Raw genomic sequence first — 21930 nt, forward strand, 5'->3', positions numbered from 1 at the left:
CTGTTCTTAACCCTCAACACGAGTACAACTACTAAACAAACCTTTTAACAGGGGAAAGGAAACGAAGAAACCTCAGAGAGTCGCATGTGATGCTGCGTGGAATAGATAAGATAAGATAAGATATATAAGCTTCGATAACACAGCCGGCTTTAGGAATTCTCTATGTGGGAAATAACACGAGTGCCATTCAGGTTTATAAGTGATGTGACAGAGGGAACATCAGCTGGAGTCATGGACGGATACAACACGGTATCATCAGCGTAACGGTGACGTGTAAAAACAATAATGGGCCAAGAATAGTTCCCCAAATATCAACATTATCGTCACTTCGCTCCAGAACAATCCTTGTAGGACAGGTGGGTTTATAATCTGGATTAATGTTCGAGCCTTCAAGCTTCTAAACGTCACTGCTGGGATTAACCTTTGGTTTGTGTGAGGGAAGTATTGTGGTTTGAGTTAAAGACCCCACTCGGGTGAAGGTAAAGATCTGTGATCACCATGTGACATCAGAACATTTAGAGAATCCACAACTCCACAGTGAGTTCCAGCTCATTGTTCTTGTGTCTGGACCACGGCCGACCTCATGGTGTGAATACTGGCTGCAGCAGGACGTTGGTATCAGAAGCTTTTAGCTGTGAAGAGCCAGAAATGAGCCTCAGGAGGTGGTGGAGACCAACAGCAGAGTCACAAGAGAGGGAATACTGGACTCAGATTCAATACTTCAGACACAAACATGACTCCTAATGAGTCAAAACACAATATAAAGAAATACAAATGTTTTCTAACAACAACATTGTGCAGACATCTTGTTTTTGTTGAATCACAACTTTAAAAAAATCATCAGAAATGTGACACGTTTTCAGAGATCAACAGAAAATCGGAGGATGTTCAACCGGAGATGAAAACGAAAGAAATAGTAAAAGGATAGAATGAGTCAAATAGAAGAAGAAGAAGGATTATAAGAAAAGAAGACGACGGAGATTCAGGTGAGGGAAGCAGGATCTGGAGCCCAGAGAGCGGCTGAACACGTTAGTCCATAGAAATTAAATCAAAGAATTAAACTCTGTGATCGGCTGCGTACAGGAGACACTACGGTTACAAACCTCGTTGTTAAATTCCACCTCACACGAGCAAATCGTCTGAGATGTGAAGTCAAAGCTCGTGATTCATGTGCGTCGGCTCCTACAGGTGTTTTTGTCAAAGAAGAAGAAGAAGTAGAGGTTTGTTTGCTAACAACGCTAACAACGCTAACAGGAGAAACACGCCGCCTTCATCATGGGTGTCATTTTGTGCCCGAAACGTCCGAAACGAAGAGGCGCTGGCTTACGAGGAAGACATTTTGTTTTGGCTGTTTTGCAGAGAGAAGGCTGAAACGTGGATTGATGACTAGAGTTTGATTACTGAACTGTAAGAAGCTCTGTATCTCTGTATCTCTTTATCTCTGTATCTCTGTATCTCTTGCTGTGTTGAGGCGTCCGGCCGTAAACTGCATCTCACACAACATCGAGACTCTGCTTCAGCTGCGTGAGATTCTCTGTGATTGTTCATGATCGTTCTTTGGCACTATTTATTCTTATTGTTTCCCATTGTTGGGACTTTTCTTTGGCCACTTCACTCCTGTGATGGAATCTGAAGCGGCGTTGGATTGGAAAGGGTCAAAGTGTAATCCTGTGTCAACGGGGCCCAAGGCCACTAGCTCGCTGCCAAAAGACGTTTGGTAGAAGAATTGATTTGGTTTGATGGGGGGGGTGGGGGGCCCACAGGCTCCTTTTTCCTGGGGACCCCACAGGTTCTTGAAGCGCTCCTGTGAACGATGGATGTAGATGTTGCAAGAAAATTCGGTTAAATGAAGTTCAGACCGAGAGGAAGAGAAAACAGGATCATAAACTAAAGTACTGGATGAATGAGAAAATGTACCTGAAGAGGGCGCTAGAAGAAAAGTCACCAGTGGTACAATTCACCCTGAAAGGAATGTCGTGCTTTATCAATTTGAAATATTTCTGCCTGGTCCGAAGTGGAGGAGACAGCAGGAGAACCAAAAGTAAACAACAACAAACAATCAAGTCAAACTTTCTCCATAAGCTCGTCAGCAGTTTTCTTCTTATAGACAAGTGCAGAACAAGATTAACACTTATAAGATGTAACAAGACTTTAAATCTAATTAGACATTACTAGAAATTATACATTCTCCATTGTACATTACATTCTGACAAGGATCTAACAAGAGTCTTATAAAGACCTCACAGTGGGAAATAATGCAGTATCCATGGCAACAGCCTCCGTAGCTGTGGAGCTGGATAACAACTGTTTATTAGGGTCCAGCTGTTTATTTACTGTCTAATGAAGAACATAATATTATGTCTTATTTGATTTAAACTTGTTACGTCTCTTTAACGCAGGGTAAAGACAAGCGAGACCAATATTTCTTACAATAAAGTCAAACTTTGAGAGTTTAAGGCCTGAAACGTCTCACAGCCAGAAAACAACAGCACCGACTTGGGGTGATGCAGTAATGTCACGTGGCAGGCAGATGGCGCTGCAGGCCATCCAGCTGTGATGGAGGCTGCTGCTGGAGACAGATAATGACAGAGAGGCCATTAATCCTGTGTGTGTGTGCGCGTGTGTGTGTGCGCGTGTCTTCATATCGGAGGTTTTATGTGGAGTAATCAAACTAACACCCTTCCCCTGCAGAGCTGAATATTGATGTGATGCAGGCCGGAGGTCAGGGGTCAGCGGCGAGCAGCATTAATGTTACACAACAGCTTCATTGTCTTGTGTAGTAATGTTTGTTGTTTTGTTTGCGTTGTCTCATCATGTGCATCTAATCGTTTTCATATCATATTATGTGTTGTTGGTTTGTTATTTTGCAGGATTACGCAAAAAACTGCTGAACTGATCTCCATGAAACTTTGTGGAGGGGCGGGGCCTGGCCCAAGGAAAAACACATACAAGACAATAAAAGTGACACGGTACAAATATTCAAATTACACATATTATTTTTCCATCCTGTCAGCTTCACACCTCACACGTGTGTTGTTAAGGTTCCAGTGAAGTGCAGCGTTGAATGTGGTTCCATTCGGACCCTTGATACGTTCAATAGACCGTCTGAAAGTCAGGTTCTTGATGGGTGAGGAGGAAAGTTTTAGGGATTGATCCAAAGAATGTTTAAAATGTAAAGTTTTATGTCAGAAGTTATGTTGTGTGTGAGCAGAATGTGGTGTTTAACTGACGGCAACTTCTCTTTAAAACTGCACGAGAGCAGCTAGGAACATGATAAGACTGCAACAGACACACACACACACACACACACACACACACACACACACACACACACACACACACACACACACACACACACACACACACACACACACACTCAGTGCCTTATTGTCTTCCTCCAGCTCGACTGCAGCACCTTCGCCTTCTGCAGTGAAGTCCCGGGGTGGGGGTGGTGTTTGAGGATATGTTGTGTGTGTGTGTGTGTGAATGGAAGGTGATTTTGTGTGTGTGGGGTGGGTGGTGGTGGGGAATTGGGGATGGGGGGATTCTCAGAAACCTGTTGCCATGGTCACCGACACAAGGACTCTTGCCTGCATCACTCCTCCCAGTGAGAACGCTTCATTTCGCTCTCTCTCTCTTTCTCGCTCCTTCCCTTTTTATTTTTTCTCCTCACACTTCTGATGCAGCATCTCTCATCCAGAGTTTGGTGCATGCACACACACACACAGACACACACACACACACAGACACACACACACACAGACACAGACACACACTCACACAGACACACACACACACAGACACAGACACACACACACACACACACTCACACAGGGAATTCCCTGACATCACAAAAACAAGAAAGAATGAAATCAAATAGCTTCTTGTTATTTTCATGTCTGTGATCTACAAACGTCAACTTTGTGTATTTATCATATCCCTAAGTTTATGTGTGTGTGTGTGTGTGTGTGTGTGTGTGTGTGTCTGTGTGAGTGTGTGTGTGTGCGTGCATGTGTGTGCAGTTAAAGAGCATCCATCCACTCTTCCAGTGAAGGAGGGGTTAATCCATCCATCCATGCGTCCATCAAGGGGATCCTTGATGGACGCCCAAATGCAGCAGAGCTTAACCCTCATCTCTCACCGACTGCATCATCCTCACACACACTCACACATATACACACACATATACACACACTCACACTCACATATACACACACTCACACACACACACACATATACACACACTCACACACACACACACAACAGATGTACCACTCTCATCACCTTTCAGCACTGATGAACGTCCCTGTCGATACGGAGGAGGAGGGAGGCACAGTGTGAATGAAGGGATGAAGGGAAAAGAGGAGAAGAGAGGGAGGTGATGTGAGAGAGGGGGTGAGGAGTGGTGGAGGTGGGAGGGGGGGTTTGAGAGAGAGAGAGAGAGAGAGAGAGAGAGAGAGGATGGTCGAGCATCACAGCAGCCTCCGTCAGATGAGCTGAAAGCTCTGTGGAGCAACAGATAGACTGAGAGAGAGCGGGTGAGAGGAGGAGAAGAAGAAGAGTGAGGAGGAGAGAGAGTGGGAATCTACTCTTCTCTCTTCATCCCTCCATCTCGACAACACGCTGCTCTCCACCTCCCGCCTCCTCCCACCAGACATGGGGATCCCCCAACTTTGAGGCTTTTCCCTCCTCTCCATCCTCCTCCTGCATCCACCCATCCCCATCATCCCCTCCTCCTCCCTCCATCCTCCTGCATCCTCCTCCTCCCTCCATCCCCATCATCTCCTCCTCCTCCCTCCATCCTCCTCCCTCCATCCCCATCATCTCCTCCTCCTCGCGTGTATTTTGCTCTGGAGCCTCACGGGCGGCTGAACACTGGAGGAGCTGACGGAGCGCAGAGATGCAGGGATCTCTCCCCCTGTCAGCCGCCGCCTCCTCCCACCTCCACCACCACCGAGGACACGCAGCTTTTATGACATTTTCTTGCGAGAGCGTGCAGGAGCGCAGGGGGGGTGCGCGCACGTGCCCGGGCGGCGCACAGATGGATCAGTGCGTTCCGAGTGTGATGGAGACAAACACCCGCCGCTGCAGAAAGTGCGGAGCTCTGCCAACATGTGACGAGTTTTCTGCTCAAGTTTGACTGAAAGAGGCTCCGAGCCGCAAAGAGAAGGTGTGTGACCCCCTGCTCCTCTTCCTCCTCCTCTTCCTCCTCAGGATGGATCCTCTTTGGCTTCTTCTTCTGCTCCCATCCCTCCTCCGAGCCCAGGTGACTCCAGACTCCACACCAGGAGTCCTGGTGGAGTCAGACAACAGCACCGAGTCTTTGACAAACAGCACCAGAACTTCAGACCCCTCCGGGAGCTTCAGACCCTCAGAGCCTTCTGGGTTTGCAGCCACAGCTTCAGAGGCTCCCACACAGGAGGAGGATGACTGGACTCCAGCTGAGACCTTCTTGTACACGGGAGACCCCTTCACTCTGGAGGTGGCACGCTGCTCACGGGCGTACAGCTCAGTGGGGCAGACCGGGTCCCTGCCCATCGGCTTTGGCCCCCCCCTCCGGCCGGCTCTGGACGCACTGGCAAGTACTGCCAACTTCCTCAACATGATCTTCCAGGCCAGTGACCTGCGGGAGAGCACGGTGCAGGAGGACATGGAGTGGTACCACGCCCTGGTCCGGGCCCTCCTGGAGGCCGACGTGCTCATCCAGCAGGCCCTGCTCACCTTCGATGCCGACCCCACCAACCCGGTGCCACAGCTGGTGCTCCGAGCCACCCGCAACCCCACGGCCAAGGTGCAGACCATCATCCTACAGGACTTATCCAAGGCCTGGGGGAGCCTGCACCCGCCGGCCCCGGCCCCCGACGACAGCTGGTTCACAAGCTTTAAGTTCCCAGAGTCCAACCAGCCAATGGCAGCCCTGTCTAAGCGGGTGCTGCTCAATGACCTCAGCACCTTGGACACGCCCAAGTGGGGGCAGGGGGACAGCTACGTGACCAATCGCAGCGGGGTGCGCTGGGCCAGCGCCCCCTTTCTGGACTGTGAGGACGGACGCTTTGTGCCAGGATGGATGCTGACGCTGTCCACGTCTTTCTACGGCCTCAAGCCCGACCTGACACCTGAGTTCAGGTCAGGGCCCACACTCTAACACACACTCTAAACACACACTCTAACACACTCAAACACACACTCTAACACACACTCTAACACACTCACACACAAACACACGTAATATCTGGTTGCTCCAGGATTATGTGACCAATGTGTGGACGTCATCAGTTATTGTTACTGATTCATCTCAACGAGGTGAACATACATCTTCCTCAGGATATCATGGCTCTGAGTAAATTAAAGACTCTCTCACATCCTTCAGTCTTCTTGCAGGTTTAAGTTATTTAATGTGGACAGAAGTGACCAGCAGCTGTTGTTTTATGCTCTTTACTGGAGCTTCTCTTGTATTTTCTGCCAGTGAAACATGTTCACAACCAGGGAGACATTTCACACAAACCTCAAACTGTGACTCTTTTCTTTTTAAGTACGTGAAATGGACAGAGGTGTTGAAAGTTCCAGCTGCAGGTTTTGTATTTCACCCTCCTCCGCCCTCCAGAAACATTTGATCAGCACGTGGGATAAATAACGTTTGATTCAACAGATATAAAATCTTACATTTAGAAAGAGAATCCATGTAAAGGCCACACAGGTTTCTGCAGAGGAAAGTAACGATTAATCTGAGGACACTCACCTGTCCCTTGTCTCTCTGCGTCAGAGGTGTGATCCGTGTGGACGTCAACATCCAGGACATCGACTTGGACCAGTGTGCAACGGGAGACAGCTGGTTTGCTGATACACACCAGTGCAACCGCACCAGCATGGAGGTAAACACGCCGACACGAGGGCCAGAGACAGAAACTAACAGATGCTAATAAGAGTTTTTTACAATTCAAGAGTATTGTTTATATGCCTCCACGCTGGCGCCACCCAGTGGCCGGAGGCGTTATGTCTTCAGGTTGCATGCCCGTCCCATTCTTGTGAACACAATATCTCAGGAATGAATCGAGGGACTTTCTTCAAATTTGGTACAAACTTTAACTTTGAATCAAGGATGAACTGATTAGAATTTGATGGTCAAAGGTCAAAGGTCACTGTGACCTCACGAAATCCTTTTTGTCTGTTGAATGACCTCAACCAGAACCTGCGTCCTACTTTGTGAATACGATATCAAAAGAACGGATTAGATGGATCAACTGGTTGGCTTTGGGCGGTCAAAGGTCAGGGATCTCAAATCCCAGTTGAAGTCAGTGCAGAGCTGTTTCATAGTTACTGGTTATTTCATATTTTTGTACTTAACAATCATTTACAGCCAAAAATATGGAAAAAATAAGTTAATAATCCCCATAGTTATAATTGAAGTGTGGAATATTTAGTAGATGGTTCAAAGTGGTGAACATTGGCTGAGCCCAGGACAGTGTACATACTGTACATACTGTACTGCACCTTTGATTAATGAGCCATCAGGATGTCCCCTTTTTGTGTAACACAAAATCACGCTAAGCCCATCAGCCTCATCGGTTAATGAAACAATCATCATCATCATCTTTGGCTCAGCGGGTTGGAGTTCGAGAGCAGCAGTGTGGTGGTAAAGAGGGAAATGTGAATGTTCGATGACTGGTTTGTCTTTCACGTCACCTGGTTCCACACTTTCATTGGTCGGGCGTTGTGCCATTTGAGAAACAACCAATTAGAGCTTTGCACAAAGTATTAAGATAAAGGAGAAAAACTGTCTTCACTGCAGATGATCTACTGAGGAGCATGAGGCTCGTTCACACCTGGTTGGGTTCAGAGCTTCAGACTCTTCAGTTCAGTCTGAACCTGAACATCAGGTGTGAAAGGTTCCTCAGAGCAGAAGAGGAGTTCTGGGTCTGGATCAAACTGAACCAGGTTCTGTTGGTTTGCAGTGAAAACACTTTGTTGGAGAGTTTGGACTTTTGGACCAATCCCAGGAAGTAGAGACAGAATTAAACAATAGAAGAAGAAAGACTACTGACAACACGCCCACGTCAGACGCCGTCTACAAACCAATCAGAGTCAAGTACAGGTAGACCACGCCCACGTAGGTGATGACGACAGGACGAACGTATGTCAGACAAAACTCTTTAGTCCCTAAATGACAACGTGAAACCAGAACTAACAGATCAGATGAAACTATGAACAAACACATGAAGCTTCAGACTCTCAGAGAGGAAACGTCCTTAATGTCTTTGCAAACCAGCGAGAACTCAGGAATCCTGGTTCCCCCACAAGAGGTCAGAGAACTAAGTGGTGAACTGTTGACAGATGTTAGAAGAAGCTGACCTGTGGAGATCAGAAGTGGGGTTTGGTTCTTCTGAGGCTGAACAGGTTGGAACCACGGATCTAAAGTGGAGACAGTGTTGGAACTGTGTAATTCATGTTTGTGACTTTTAGTTGCATCACACATATTCACTCGTAACTGTTGGCGACCTCTAAAAAAGCCTTAAGCCCTTTCTGTCTGCACTAATTGCTCTGTTTTCTGCCTTTTATCCTTTAACTCATTCACACTTTCATTCCCCTCCTCCATCGCCACCAGTCTTTCTGCGTCAGTCGCCCTTTTCCCTGCCGGCCCTTCTGTCCAGACCCAATCCTCTACCTCTCATCTCAGCCATCTATTTAAAGATGGCTGTGCTGGGTGGCGGGCTGTGGGATGATCTGATGGATTATGGCTCTAATCCAGCCCGCTGACATACTTCCCCTTTATGCACCGCACTCACAGGAGGACTGAAAGACAAGAGAAGAACTGCCCCTAAAATCCCCAAATCCACACGCCCCCTGTGTCCTACCTGAAGGATTCAAAGCCTTTCACTCTGCAGAGCATGTTGTTGGTCACCTCCTTGTCCCCTCATCACGTCTCCTAAGACCTCGTCCTGTATCGTCCTATCACAAGTCGTCCCTCGTCACGTCTCGATGCGTCTTATCTCATGTTGATGTCTCTGTTTACATCTCAGTCATTTGGGCTTTCAATTTCCAACTCCACACATTCAGTGTTCGATAAACCTGCAATGAGTTTTCAATGTCTCTGCATGGAGGTATCTACGGTTTCCAGGTGCCGCTGCAGTACTTTTATGGCTTTACGATCATGTTTCCACGTATAAGTACATGTATAAAGGAGTTTCCAGTGTTGGAGACGTCAGCGAGCAGAGCGCGGGACATGAAACAACACAAACACACAAGATTCATTTGATGCAAACAGACCTTTTGCGGCCGCGCAGCGTGAAAGTGTTTGACAGTGATGAGCCCTGGACTCAACCTGAACGTCACCGATGAGGGAATCTGCTGATTTACTATCTGTTGAATTGAGATGCAGCCATGAAGAGAATTAAGTTGACCGCTGCATATAATCCATATCACATTAATGTTCAGCCCGCGCATCAGGTCCATGGACATCTGAAGAGGGTCACGAGTTTGTACCTATGTATGTATGTATGTATGTATGTATGTGAGGCCAGTGTGTGTGTGTGTGTGTGTGTGTGTGTGTGTGTGTGTGCGTTGCGTGCGTGCGTGTGTGTGTGTGTGCGTGTGTGTGTGTGCGTGTGCGTACATGGGAACAGGATTTCTCTAGAAAAAGGATAAAGCTTTCAGTAGAGGCATTATGTGTCCATTTAGCTCTTAACTTAGATTAACACACAGAGCATCACCGTGTGTGTGTGTGTGTGTGTGTGTGTGTGTGTGTGTGTGTGTGTGTGTGTGTGTGTGTGTGTGTGTGTGTGTGTGTGTGTGTGTGTGTGTGTGTGTGTGTGTGTGTGTGTGTGTCACTGTCCCGAGCATCAGTAGGAAACAGAGTGAGAGAGTAATGTGACCCTGTTTTTTAACCTTCATTCATTCAGCTTCACAGCATCAACAGGAAAATGATTCAAATTTATTTCAACCTGAGACTCGACATTTGTTTGGTTTTTAATCTTTTTCTCTTAATCTCTTCATTTAAACACTGAACTTTATTTATACACACGATTATGAAACAGTCTCTGGGCGTGGACACGTAAAATAGACCCCCCCCCCTTCTTAATGTTTTTACTACTCAAAGGAAAATACTACAAACTGAAAACGTCCCTTTCTCGTCTGCAGTGTGTGCCAGCACCAGGCCGGGGCTTCCGCCTGGGTCAGTACTGCTGCCGCTGTAAAGAGGGCTTCTTCAACCCGGAGATCTTTCCTCTGGACTCAGGTGAGTGGATCCCTCACCTCTAACCCCTGAGGTTAATTCAATACCTTCACATCGTCCTATTTCAGAGTCACTGTTGGAGCATCGAGGTCCCACTGATCACAAACACTTGAACAAACATCAGTGTGGTAAGAACGACCTGAAATGACAGAAACCATGTCCCATCTACCAACATGGAGGAGGTGGGGTTTATGTCCTATACTGCAGCCAGCCACCAGGGGGCGATCCAGATGTTTTGGGCGAGCGGCCATTTCTCTATAAAAGCTGTCATCACCAGTGCAGCAACGTGGACAGAACTCGTGAACATTTGGGAATCGAACCCAGACTCTTTGCAGGCTAAAGGTTTCCCGCCTGCTTATCTGGTTATTTCACAATCAAGAGACACATCTTGAGTTTGAAGTCACATGTGCGAGTCCCTCACGTGGGTTTGTGTAGGTGTCGATGCATGTGTCTGTGTGCGATGCAGATGGTGGCCCTGTGAACGCGAGTGACGGCGGCGGCGTGTGTTACCCGAACATGCCCATCTGTCTCCCGTGCTGGCCGGGCTGTAAGAGCTGTGAGGACGGCGCCCCCTGCTGGGTGCAGGAGGACTGGCTCCTCAGGGCCACCGTGTTGGCCATCCAGGGGGTCTTCATGCTCCTCATCTTCGTCAGCATGCTGGCGGCCTACAGGCATCGTCGAAACCGGGTGAGTCAGAGCTGTTGGCTCAGCGGAGCCGCCGTATGGAGCCGATGAGCCGGGATGCAATATGTTTAAATTCAGCAAGAAATATCAGAAATGATCACCAAAAAGATTATATGATCTTTGAACAACTTTCTAGAAAGTGGAAACCTGACGTTGGGCTTTTCTTTTTAAATGGAGTTAATTGAGTATCTGCTGCACAGCTGCTTGAAACTTTCATGGTTTTCATGAAACACCTGCAGCTCAGATGACGTTTGTCTCCACAGCTGAGACTCAAAGGAGTTGAAGTTTATAAAAGCCAAGAAATAATCATTGGTTTATTATGTTTTTAAAAATAACTTAAACAAGTTGAACAGCTTGAAAGCAAGTTGAATTCAGAATGATTCAATTTGACTTTCGCTTCGTCGTGGTTAGCAAAGAGAAAAGTCCTAAACCTATTTTCACGTGTATTAAAGGGACTAGTTTTGCTATTGCTTGGCCGCAGCTCTGGTTTATTGGATCTGTAGTTTCTTCACTCGTTTTCCAAATAGTGTTTGTCTCTGAATCGAATGTTTTATGGTCACGATTCATCTCGTCGCTGGTCTGAATAAGACATTTACTTCTGGAACCAGAGCCGTTCTACAAGTGGACGCTCAGCGTGACTCTCTCCTGGGTGCGACTTCACCTGAGATGTACAATCTACACAAGACTCTCAAATGGTGAACGTGGTCCTTTCACCTCATCATCTCACGACTTGTTCTCCTCCTCCTTCTCCTCCTTCAGCGGATCCGAGCGTCCGGCCTCCTGCTGCTGGAGATGATCTTGTTCGGCTCTCTGCTCCTCTACTTCCCGGTGAGTGTGTGACCGGTCGGCTGAGAGTGTGGCAGATTACAGCTCTTTACAGATCACTGCACGGCGCCACGGATTATATCATAATGGACGATGCGTGGGGGGTAGTTGGAATGGGGGCGTGTTTGTGTGCATAAGAGGAAATGGGGGGTGGGTGGGCGGTCGGCACTTTCACAACGCCAATCCATTTTCTGAATCATTGAACCAATTAAAGAGTGATTACGTCGGCCGGTCGTGACTTTTCGCCCGTTTCTCTCAGAGTGTCGGTCGATGTGACCTCATCCCTGCGGACGCTGAGGGATCCTGCGCTCGGAGATTATTGATGAGTGATTACTTTGAAAGGGATGAATGGTCTCGGCTCCTCTTCACCACACACTGGTGCCGTGGTTCAAAGTGGGATAATTGTCGCGTTTAAGCCATTGAATGTTTATGTTGGAAGAAGAACTCGGGGTCTCTCAATCAGAACAGGTTCGGAAGTGTCCTCAGGGATCTCGTCCTCTCCAGGACAAACAGAGACGCTGATCAAATCCAATCCAAATCATAGACTGTTTATGAACATGGACGTAGACTCCGGATCCAGAAAGGGAAGCCAAGGCAGAAATGCCTGGAACCTGTCTTCTGTGTAGTGACCAGCAGGGGGCGACTCCTCTGGTAGTTTCTATAGAAGTCTATAGAAAGTGACTCTACTTCTCACTTTATAACGTCAGGAAACATTCAGGAGTTTATGTCTCAGTCTCTAGTTTCAAGTCTTCTTCAAACAGCTGATGTTCATTTAGTGAATTATGATCATTTAGAGTCAAACAGACCATAAAGCACCGGCTGTATTGGGGGGGGGATACCACAGTGTGATTGACAGCTGGTAGTGTCCAATGGGTGCAGATGGAAGGTGTTAGTGGGCGTGTCCTCTAGCTCTCAGTCAGGCTCCACCCCCTGCTCCTCCAAATATGTTTTTAAAAAAAAACAAGATGGCGCTGGACAAGATGTCGAACTGAGGCTTCAAACCAGCAGCTCACAAACCCACGGGTGACGATTAGAGGATTAACCCGAACCCCAAAAGATACGAGGAACCTTAAGTGTGGGAGCTTCAGCATCTCAAACTGAGACTCCGACACGAGGACCCTGGCGAGCGGCTCAGTCTCAGTCTGACAGAAACTCCAGTGACGATGTTCCAGCTGCATTTAGAGAGCAGCCTCTGTGACCGTCCTCCAGCAGCCCACTGTTTGTAGATCAAACCACATCTGACCCCTCGCTGAGATGAGAGAGCGACCTCTGACCTTTCATCGGACTTTCAGAGCTACAGTAAGATATGTGGGCTGCAGCTCACCTACAGATTAACAGGCAGAATAGAGCGGCGCCCGGCGAACGCATTCCTCCACCACGGTTAACGGCAAAGTGATTTCTGCATCAGGGCCGGAACCACAGATTAGATGAGCACGTCCCTGCTTTACTTGAGTGACAGGCGTCTCAGCCTATCACACTCGTCTTGCCTCAGATGAACCTGGGTCTCCGTCCTAATTATAATCCTAAAAAAAATAATCCCAATTCAGGCAAATGACTGTGGATTGTGTTCTGTAGCAGCCGAGAGGAAAATCAAATCAGGCCTCAGAAGTGAAACCCTGAGGTGTTGTCATCAACGTTACCTCCATGTTTGATTCGAGGGGAATTTCAGCATCAACATCCGGACTCGGAGATTATACGTCCACGTCTGTCTATTGGACGACAAGTGGAAATTAGCAAAGTGCTGAATATGGTTCATATGTAGTTCACAGATTAAAACCAGGATGTCACTCAGAAGAGCACAAACCTCCACAACGCCCAACTGTCCACATCTAAACTCACTGGATCCTGGTTTATATTTGACACGGAAATAAAAGTAAATATTTCTAAATAAACAGCAAGAGGATGATGCAGAGTCGGAGGAAGTGGTCTTCATAGGCCGGGTGGACCACGTCCTCAGAGGGATTCAGACCCTAAGTCTACGTCAGCTCTCCTCTGACGGATCAACCGGTCCGATGACTCCTGGAGCAGCTCCGTCTGTAACCGAGACGTCGATGCTGATTAAACCCACCGTCCTCTGCACGGCGTCTATACATGTTTCCCTCTGAGGACGTTATCCTTCATGAGTGGTTTTCAGCTGATGCTCTTATCCAGAGTGACTGACACCGACTGAGCTTTAGTTCCTGGATTACCGTCGTCCGCTCTGCTGTCACCCACTGAACAGAGTGGGAGGTACGACCTGTTGTTGACTGGGACCAGCAACAGGCAGGGTTCATGCTTTTAGTTTGTCCGTCACGTGAATGTGATTTGTCCAGAAGGGAAGTCAAGAACAACTTGGTGGTCAAAGGTCAAAGGTCTTTTTGGCCGTTAGTCAAGAATCAAGGAGCTGAGATTTTTTTTTAGACAAATGATAAAGTGATGATATTTTCACTGTGACATCATAATACTGCAAATACACGTTTCTGACAGTGAAAATACCTCATTTTAAACTTATAGTCAACTTACTCTTTCTCTCCGTCCTGCAGGTTTTCATCCTTTACTTCAAGCCGAGCACCTTCAGGTGCATCCTGCTGCGCTGGGTCCGAATGCTCGGCTTCTCCATCGTCTACGGCACAGTCACTCTGAAGATGTACAGGTACGTTTACATATTTCAGTTTTCAGTTCAAAACCTGAAGATCAACTGTCCGTCGGTCAATTAAAACCTATTACTACTGTTCTAAATAATCAGAATTCAGAATTAAAATCTAAAAACAGAAGCTGGAAAATGATTCAAGACAATGAATCTAATCTTGATTGTGATTTAAAGAAAAACAATTAGCAGCTAATGCACATGGGAAACAAATGATGGAAATGTAAAGATAAATCAATAAAGTGCATTTAGATATAAATGATATAAATGAGTTTTAGCTGTGTGGGGATGATTTGATAAGTAAAAAAAAAAGATAATTCAAAACGAGCTTAGCTACTTGTTTTCGATCTTGATGAAAATCCCCTCGATTGAGTTTTTACTTCTTTCACCGACACTTTGTCTTCAGCAGTAAAACATTCACTCTCGCCTCCCTCCAGGGTGCTGAAGGTGTTCCTCTCACGCACGGCCCAGCGGGTGCCCTACATGTCCAGCCTCCACCTGCTGAGGATCCTGGGAGTCATGCTGATGACGGTCAGCTGGTTCCTGTGTGCGTGGACGGTGGGCGTCCTCCAGAACCGCGACAGGAACATCCCGGTGTTCGTCACAACCAACACGACAGAGGGACAGGGCTTCAACCTGTGTTACCTGGACCGCTGGGACTACATGATGGCTGTGGGTGAGTGGCAGCGGTTAGAGACTCAGCAGTTTTCAGCAAAACAATGTTTCATTTATTCAGTGAACTGGATTTACTGAGAAACTGGGATGAGAAGAAACATTTTTTAAAGCTCAATCAACTCAATTTGATCATATTGTGACTTAAATTATGAACCTTTTTTTCAACCTCTGCCCAACTCCTTTTATTTTACATCTAACTTCTCACTGACACCAGCCGTAACTTCTTGAGGGACAGTTTATATATTATTTAGCATCACAATAATCATTTCCCAGATGGATGTTGGCCACTTCTGACCTTCTTGTCGGCCTGAATAAATAGATTAATACAGATGTGGCCCTTATTTGGCAAACATGCGTGGCCCTAGGTAAGGTGTCATCTGGATGTGATCCTGAAGCGACCCATGTGGTAAAAGGTGAATATGGCCCAAATAGCACAAGACCAATTCTGGCCACCTTTGGTTGACCAGCGGTATTTCTATGGCTACTTGTGGCCCAGATCGTTCCACACCATATGTGGGCCGGATGTGGGACGAAACCATTTAATGTAACAAACAAACTAGAAACACATGTTATATATATATGATATATAACATGTTAACAGATTGTTAAATTAAGCTAACAAAGAAATTCTTGATCCACACCAAAATGTAATGAGTTCTTCTCGACCCAAACCTCAAACCTCAAGTTTCGTGGTAATGCGTCCGGTAGTTTCTGTGGAAACAGGATAGAAAATATCACGAAGTGTTAAACTGAATTTCCATCAGTCCCGACTTTTCTTCTGACTTTTCTTCTGCCTCAGCCGAGCTTCTGTTCCTGTGCTGGGGGAGCTCCCTGTGGACCGCCGTCCGGCCGGTGCCCTCGGCCTTCCACGAGCCTCGCTACATGGGCATCGCCATCCACAACGAGCTGCTCCTCTCCTCCATGTTCCAACTGTTCAGGTAAACGGCGACAACGTGAGTGACCACACGTGCAAACAGCAGCTGAGGGGAACTGACGTCTTCTCTCCGTCTCCCTCAGGTTCACCTTCCCCTCTCTCCATCCTGACTGGATGTTGCTGCTCTCCTTCACGCACACTCATGTCACCATCACTGTGACGCTCGCCCTGCTCTTCATTCCCAAGGTAGAAGTTCATCGATTCTAAAGTAGAAGAAGGAGTGAGAGTAAAAAGATGTTTCCTTCTGTCAATGGGACATTCTCACTTTTAAGGCTTGAAATATCATTTAAATTACACTTTTTGCATTTGAACATTCAGGTGTTGTTGTGTGTAGACTGCAACATGTACGTAATATGTTTTATATTTTACATATAATGGCAATATATATATATATTTGTAATGTGAGTTACAACAAATACTGTGTTAAAGAAATGAGCTCATACATCCATCAAACATCCGTCTCCTAAATATGTCTGAATCCAAAATGTCCAATCTCACAATGTTTAAGAAAGTGATTTAAAAAAATACTGTATCTGCCGCTTGGTCTGAAGCTGCTTCAAAGTTTTACGATGAGCTTCTTGGCCCATTTCCTGTCACGATCAGAAAGGAAGTTGTTTCTGATTAACAAATGGATAGGGGGGAAAACACTTTACCTTTTTCTGTGGGTGGAATCTTTGCTGAGCTAAAGGTGGCAGAGATAAAAGCTCAGAGGTGATTTTAGAACATCACCCTCAACAGAACTTTGTTAGCTTCAGCTTGGTTTGTTAGTGAAATATACTTTTGGTTATCGTGTCGGCATCTTTTGGATACAAAGGAGTTTATGAAACTGTGTTGGACCAACAAGCATCTTAACTGAATGTGATTGTCAGGACTCTTCTGACTTGATCCACGTTCCACAACATCTTGATAATCTCGTAAACGCATAACATTCTCCTTTGCAAAGTGTGGACGTATGAATCGTATACGTTTGTTCCTCAGTTTCTTCACGTGTCCAAGCCCGGGAGGGAGGAGATCGCAGCAGAGGTGTATGAGGACGAAGTGGACCTGCGGCGCTCGTACCTGAACAGCAGCTTCCACTCGGCTTGGAGCGAGCACAGTGTGGACCCGGAGGACTTTCGGGTAAACTCTCTTTTCCCTTCAGACCGATGTTATCACTTCGCTTTGGGACATCATTTACAAACAGTGGAAGAAATTCCAAAGGTCACATTTAAATAAGAAAAAAATAAAAACCTAATTTTAACCATGACCACATGTAGACTCACTTAAACAGATTTTAAATGAATGATAATTAAATTATAAATGAACAGGAGATAGAGTCAGACGTAGAATGTTGTATTCTACCTTTCCTCTGACTTGTTACTGTCCTTGTCTTTTCCTCTTCTCCATCAATTCAACCATCTCCTCAATCCCTTCATCAACCCCCACCCTTCTTCACATGCACCAGGATGAACTGAAGAAGTTATATGCCCAGTTAGAAGTCCACAAGACGAAGAAGATGACCGCAAACAACCCCCATCTCTCAAAGAAGCGGAGCTCTAGATGTGCACTGGGGAGGTCCATTATTAAACGTATCGCTGAGATCCCAGAGTCCATGAGCCGACAGTGCAGCCGCGAGGACAGAGATGGATCCTTCCACAGCAGAAGTGTGAACATGTCGGACTCTTTCAGGAGGAACCCAGACGCCGTCAGTATCAGTTACAAAAGTTCAATGAAGTCCCCGTCACCGTCCATGCGCAAGTCCCAAAGTGAACATCACTATGTCAGAGAACGAGACGCTTCCATGCGCGACTCCATGTTAAAGGCCAACGTTGTGAAGACGCCCTCCCAGCGATCTCAGACGGACTCCTTAGATATTCCTCCAGGGGTCTGCAAGTCCGCCAGCGCCCAGAACCTGACTATTGATATCAACCTCCTGCATCCCGATCACACCAGACTCCATAAGTCCTGGAGCCTCACCTCCACCACCGCCCATTCTATGGAAAATATACCAAAGGTTAACAGAGCCAGAACAGTGCTGACCAGGTCCCGGCAGAGCATTTCCATCAGTGACCAGACCAGGAGTGCTCTCCAGTCCGAGTCGTTTGACAAGGCGGAGGTCTGTCCTTGGGAGGTGGAGCCAGAGCCAACAGGCGATAGGAATCAGAAGCATGTCACCTACGCAAACTCTGAGGACGGTGAGGAACAAAGGCCAGCATCTCCACAGGTACTTGTCTGTCCCTGGGACCATTTACCGCCTGTCCAGAAGACTCCTTCTGAGGACAGAGGACTTCAAGGTGAAAGTGAGTCACCTAAACCACAAGCTTCTGTTTCTGCAAGCGCACCGGGCTCTCCGAGACCAAAGTTCACCAAAGATCAGCGCGTCTTCTCCTTCCGCACCACCACCAGTAAGTGGCTCTCTGTGAAGTCAGCCATGGGGTCCATGGATTCAGGAAGCAGATCCAGTAAGGACGGACATTTAAATAAAGAAGATTCTGTCTCACAAAGAAGCCAGGAAAGTGCTTCTACAACACCCAGATTGGGAACATCTAGCAGGCGTCCAAGCATGGAGAAGAGGTCACTGCAGAAAAGAAGCATGACGACACCAGAAGGAAAACCATGCCTTGTAAAGCAGCATGCAATCAGACTGTCCTCTGGGGATTCCTCGGACAGAAGCCCAAGAAAGCTTGTGATTTTAAAATCTGGCGTATACCCATGGGACATGGATGATATGCAAAAAGACGGCACCTACGAAAATGTGTTTCTATCAAGGCAGAACAGCAAACGCAGCAGTATCAGCTCCTGGGACACTGCTAGCAGCTCAAGAACTCCTTCAACTCACAGGAGAGGCAGTTACAGAATTACTCCGGTCCGCAATGTGGCTCATGCAGATGTGTGTCCATGGGAGGGAGCTGGTGCTCTGCAGCAAGGAGAAGGACCAAAGAGGCAGCAGAGCCTTAAAGCAGATGTCTGCCCTTGGGATTCCCAGGTATCTGAAGTATCTAATGTTTGTCCATGGGACTCTCAAGAGCAAGGGAATATGAGAAGACAAGGGAGTGGTCGTGGTGAAGTGCGTCCGTGGGAATCTGCAGATATTCCTGTTATTTCTCGTGCTACTCTGTCCAAAGATTCACAGAGACAACAGTCTTTGAAACCTGCAGCAAACATATGTCCGTGGGAGACGGCAGAATCTCCCCAACCTTCAGTGAGACAAGATAATGAATATACTAATATTTGTCCCTGGGATGTTAAGGACAAGGCTGAAGTCGTATATGAAAATCTAAATCCTTTGGAGACCAAGGGAACGTTGGCAGTTCCCCATCGACAAGAGGTTATGAAACCTGCCACGTGTCCTGGTGCATCCACAGAAATGGTAAACAATGAGCAACAATTCAAAACAGTATCCGCTGTTCACGATTGGGGTAAACAAGGGACCAAGACATCGGAAAGTTGTCCATGGGAATTCCCTGATCCTCCTCAAATCGTGGAAGTTATTTGTCCGTGGGACGAGGGAAGCACAGAGCCAACAAACACAGACTCATCTTCACAAATGACCATCAAGGTAGATGTGTGTCCCTGGGAAACTGGAAATCAAGAGGGACCAGGAGACTCACAAGAGGACGTCTCCGCTGGTACAGATGCACAGATTCAGACTGAAGGAAAAGACAACACAAGAGTAAATGTATGCCCCTGGGACACCGAGTCCCCTGAAAGAAATGTAGCTGCCAAGATGGCATCACAGGGGCTGGAACGACAAGCAGATGTTTGTCCATGGGAAACTGCAGGACCGGAATCAGGTAAGCCAGAGACCCCCAAAATATCCGACAGTCATTTAAGACAAGACACAGCTCGGGGAGATGTTTGTCCGTGGGACACAGAAGAACCAAAAGTTCTTAAAAAACAAGACACAGCTCGGGGAGATGTTTGTCCGTGGGACACAGAAGAACCAAAAGTTCTTAAAAAACAAGACAGCACTCCGGCAGATGTTTGTCCGTGGGACACAGAAGAACCAAAAGTTCTTAAAAAACAAGACAGCACTCCGGCAGATGTTTGTCCGTGGGACACAGAAGAACCAAAAGTTCTTAAAAACAAGACAGCACTCCGGCAGATGTTTGTCTTGTCCAGACGAGACGAACCAAACGTTCTTAAAAACAAGACACCACTCCGGCAGATGTTTGTCCGTGGGACACAGACGAACCAAACGTTCTTAAAAATCAAGACAGCGCTCCGGCAGATGTTTGTCCGTGGGACACAGAAGAACCAAAAGTTCTTAAAAATCAAGACACCACTCCGGCAGATGTTTGTCCGTGGGACACAGAAGAACCAAAAGTTCTTAAAAACAAGACACCACTCCGGCAGATGTTTGTCCGTGGGACACAGAAGAACCAAAAGTTCTTAAAAATCAAGACACCACTCCGGCAGATGTTTGTCCGTGGGACACAGAAGAACCAAAAGTTCTTAAAAATCAAGACAGCGCTCCGGCAGATGTTTGTCCGTGGGACACAGAAGAACCAAAAGTTCTTAAAAATCAAGACAGCGCTCCGGCAGATGTTTGTCCGTGGGACACAGAAGAACCGGGAAGTGTCAAAGAGCAGGATAGCGCTGTACCTGATGTTTGTTTGACAGATCCACAAACATCAACCGACGTCGACACTCGCCACAGTGAGAAAGACGAAGTGACAGGAGATATGGAGACTCTCACTGACATCGGCACAGAACAGATGGATGAGTCCAAAACGAACTTAGCGTTGGGTCGGCGTGATGCTCTGTGTCCCTGGGAGATGGTCCGGAGCAGATCTGGGTCGTTCACTGACAACGCCTCGGACGTCTTTACTTGGGAGCCTGAGAATATTCCAGAGGAAGACGAGGAGGACGATGCAGAATGTGCTGCTGAGGCGTTTGTGTTCCCAACGGACTTGTGACCTAGCGCTAGCCACTAGCCACTAGCTCCCTCTAAATCAACAGGAATAGGAACTCTGTTGAACCTGTTGATGTTCAGGAGGACCTTTAAACTCCTCCTGCTCCACTGGGAGTTCAGAGTGCTGCTCGGGAACAGCGCCCCCTGCAGCTGGCGGAGCAGAAAGCTCTTTCTGACGGACAAGTCGCTGGGCTGCGATATTTCAGGTTGGATTCACTCCGTCACTAAGATGTGTTGTTATAGTAGCACATGTTGCAGACTTGTTAAAACCCCATTGATCCTGCATTGACCTACAAAGAGACTTTTTTTGAATGATGGGAGGCCGTTCGATGAAGTCCCCTTTCTTCCTGCCTCTACCCCCACCCTTCTGAGTTAAATCGTTTTTGTGTATTTGCATGTTTTTAGGTGAGTTAGCCGTGTGCGTACAGTACGTTCCACACATGGCTGCAGTGAATATATCACAAAATCTGGACAAGTCTACAAGTGCAAATATAGCAAAGGACCAATGAGACAAAACTCTAATCTTAACCATCGTAAACAAGATGAGTCGACTTTTACTCGGATCTATATTTTTAAAGTAGGAGAAAATGTTGAGTGGGTCGTGCAGCCAGGAAAACAGTGGATGTCAAATTTGATTTCAGTCAGTTATTAATAATTAAAATAATGACGTATACCTGTTTTCTTCACTGAATGATGAATAAAGAATGACTTAAGAAATAATGACAAAAACTGCATAAACAACCATAAACTCGAGACTTAACCCTTAAACCTCCACTTTCCATATTTCTTGTTTATCTGGGAACGGTAGAAAATCCTGTGGATGCAGTTCAGTGGAAATCAGGTTTCATGGAGATGAGTTTAAAATTAGAAACAGGCTGTGAAGATTACATGCTTTTTAAATGTTAACAGCAAAGAACATGAAATCGAGGGATATTATTATATGCTCTCCATCTTGTGTAGCTCAGTTCAAATCTGTAAAGTTCAGGAGGTCCGACCTCAGAGCTGCTCGCTGATTAATAGAATAAATGCAGCTTCAGGTTTTGGTCGACTTTGGTCTTTTAGAG

The 21930-nt window shown here is 46.7% G+C and overlaps 1 protein-coding gene across 1 annotated transcript; it reads left to right on the plus strand.

Annotated features, from left to right (window-relative positions):
- Positions 1-4439: 4439 nt before the first annotated feature.
- gpr179 (G protein-coupled receptor 179) lies at positions 4440-21231 on the plus strand. The gene is made up of 12 exons (XM_047341794.1): positions 4440-6126; positions 6764-6872; positions 10135-10231; positions 10695-10915; positions 11672-11740; positions 14260-14369; positions 14801-15039; positions 15838-15976; positions 16056-16158; positions 16951-17091; positions 17417-20057; positions 20308-21231. Exons 1-12 carry the CDS (start codon positions 5216-5218, stop codon positions 20868-20870), a joined length of 5343 nt encoding a protein of 1780 aa, XP_047197750.1. The 5' UTR covers positions 4440-5215; the 3' UTR covers positions 20871-21231.
- The last annotated feature ends 699 nt before the right edge of the window (positions 21232-21930 follow it).

This window comes from Hippoglossus stenolepis, chromosome 2, assembly GCF_022539355.2.
Source record: "Hippoglossus stenolepis isolate QCI-W04-F060 chromosome 2, HSTE1.2, whole genome shotgun sequence".
Classification (NCBI taxonomy): domain Eukaryota; kingdom Metazoa; phylum Chordata; class Actinopteri; order Pleuronectiformes; family Pleuronectidae; genus Hippoglossus; species Hippoglossus stenolepis.

Bases quoted from the DNA above. Each gene is read 5' to 3' on its own strand.
- gpr179 (XM_047341794.1), top strand. From the start codon at position 5,216: ATGGATCCTCTTTGGCTTCTTCTTCTGCTCCCATCCCTCCTCCGAGCC. The intron at 6,127-6,763 runs GTCAGGGCCCAC...TCTCTGCGTCAG, and splicing joins GACCTGACACCTGAGTTCAG to AGGTGTGATCCGTGTGGACG. The intron at 16,159-16,950 runs GTAGAAGTTCAT...TTTGTTCCTCAG, and splicing joins CCCTGCTCTTCATTCCCAAG to TTTCTTCACGTGTCCAAGCC.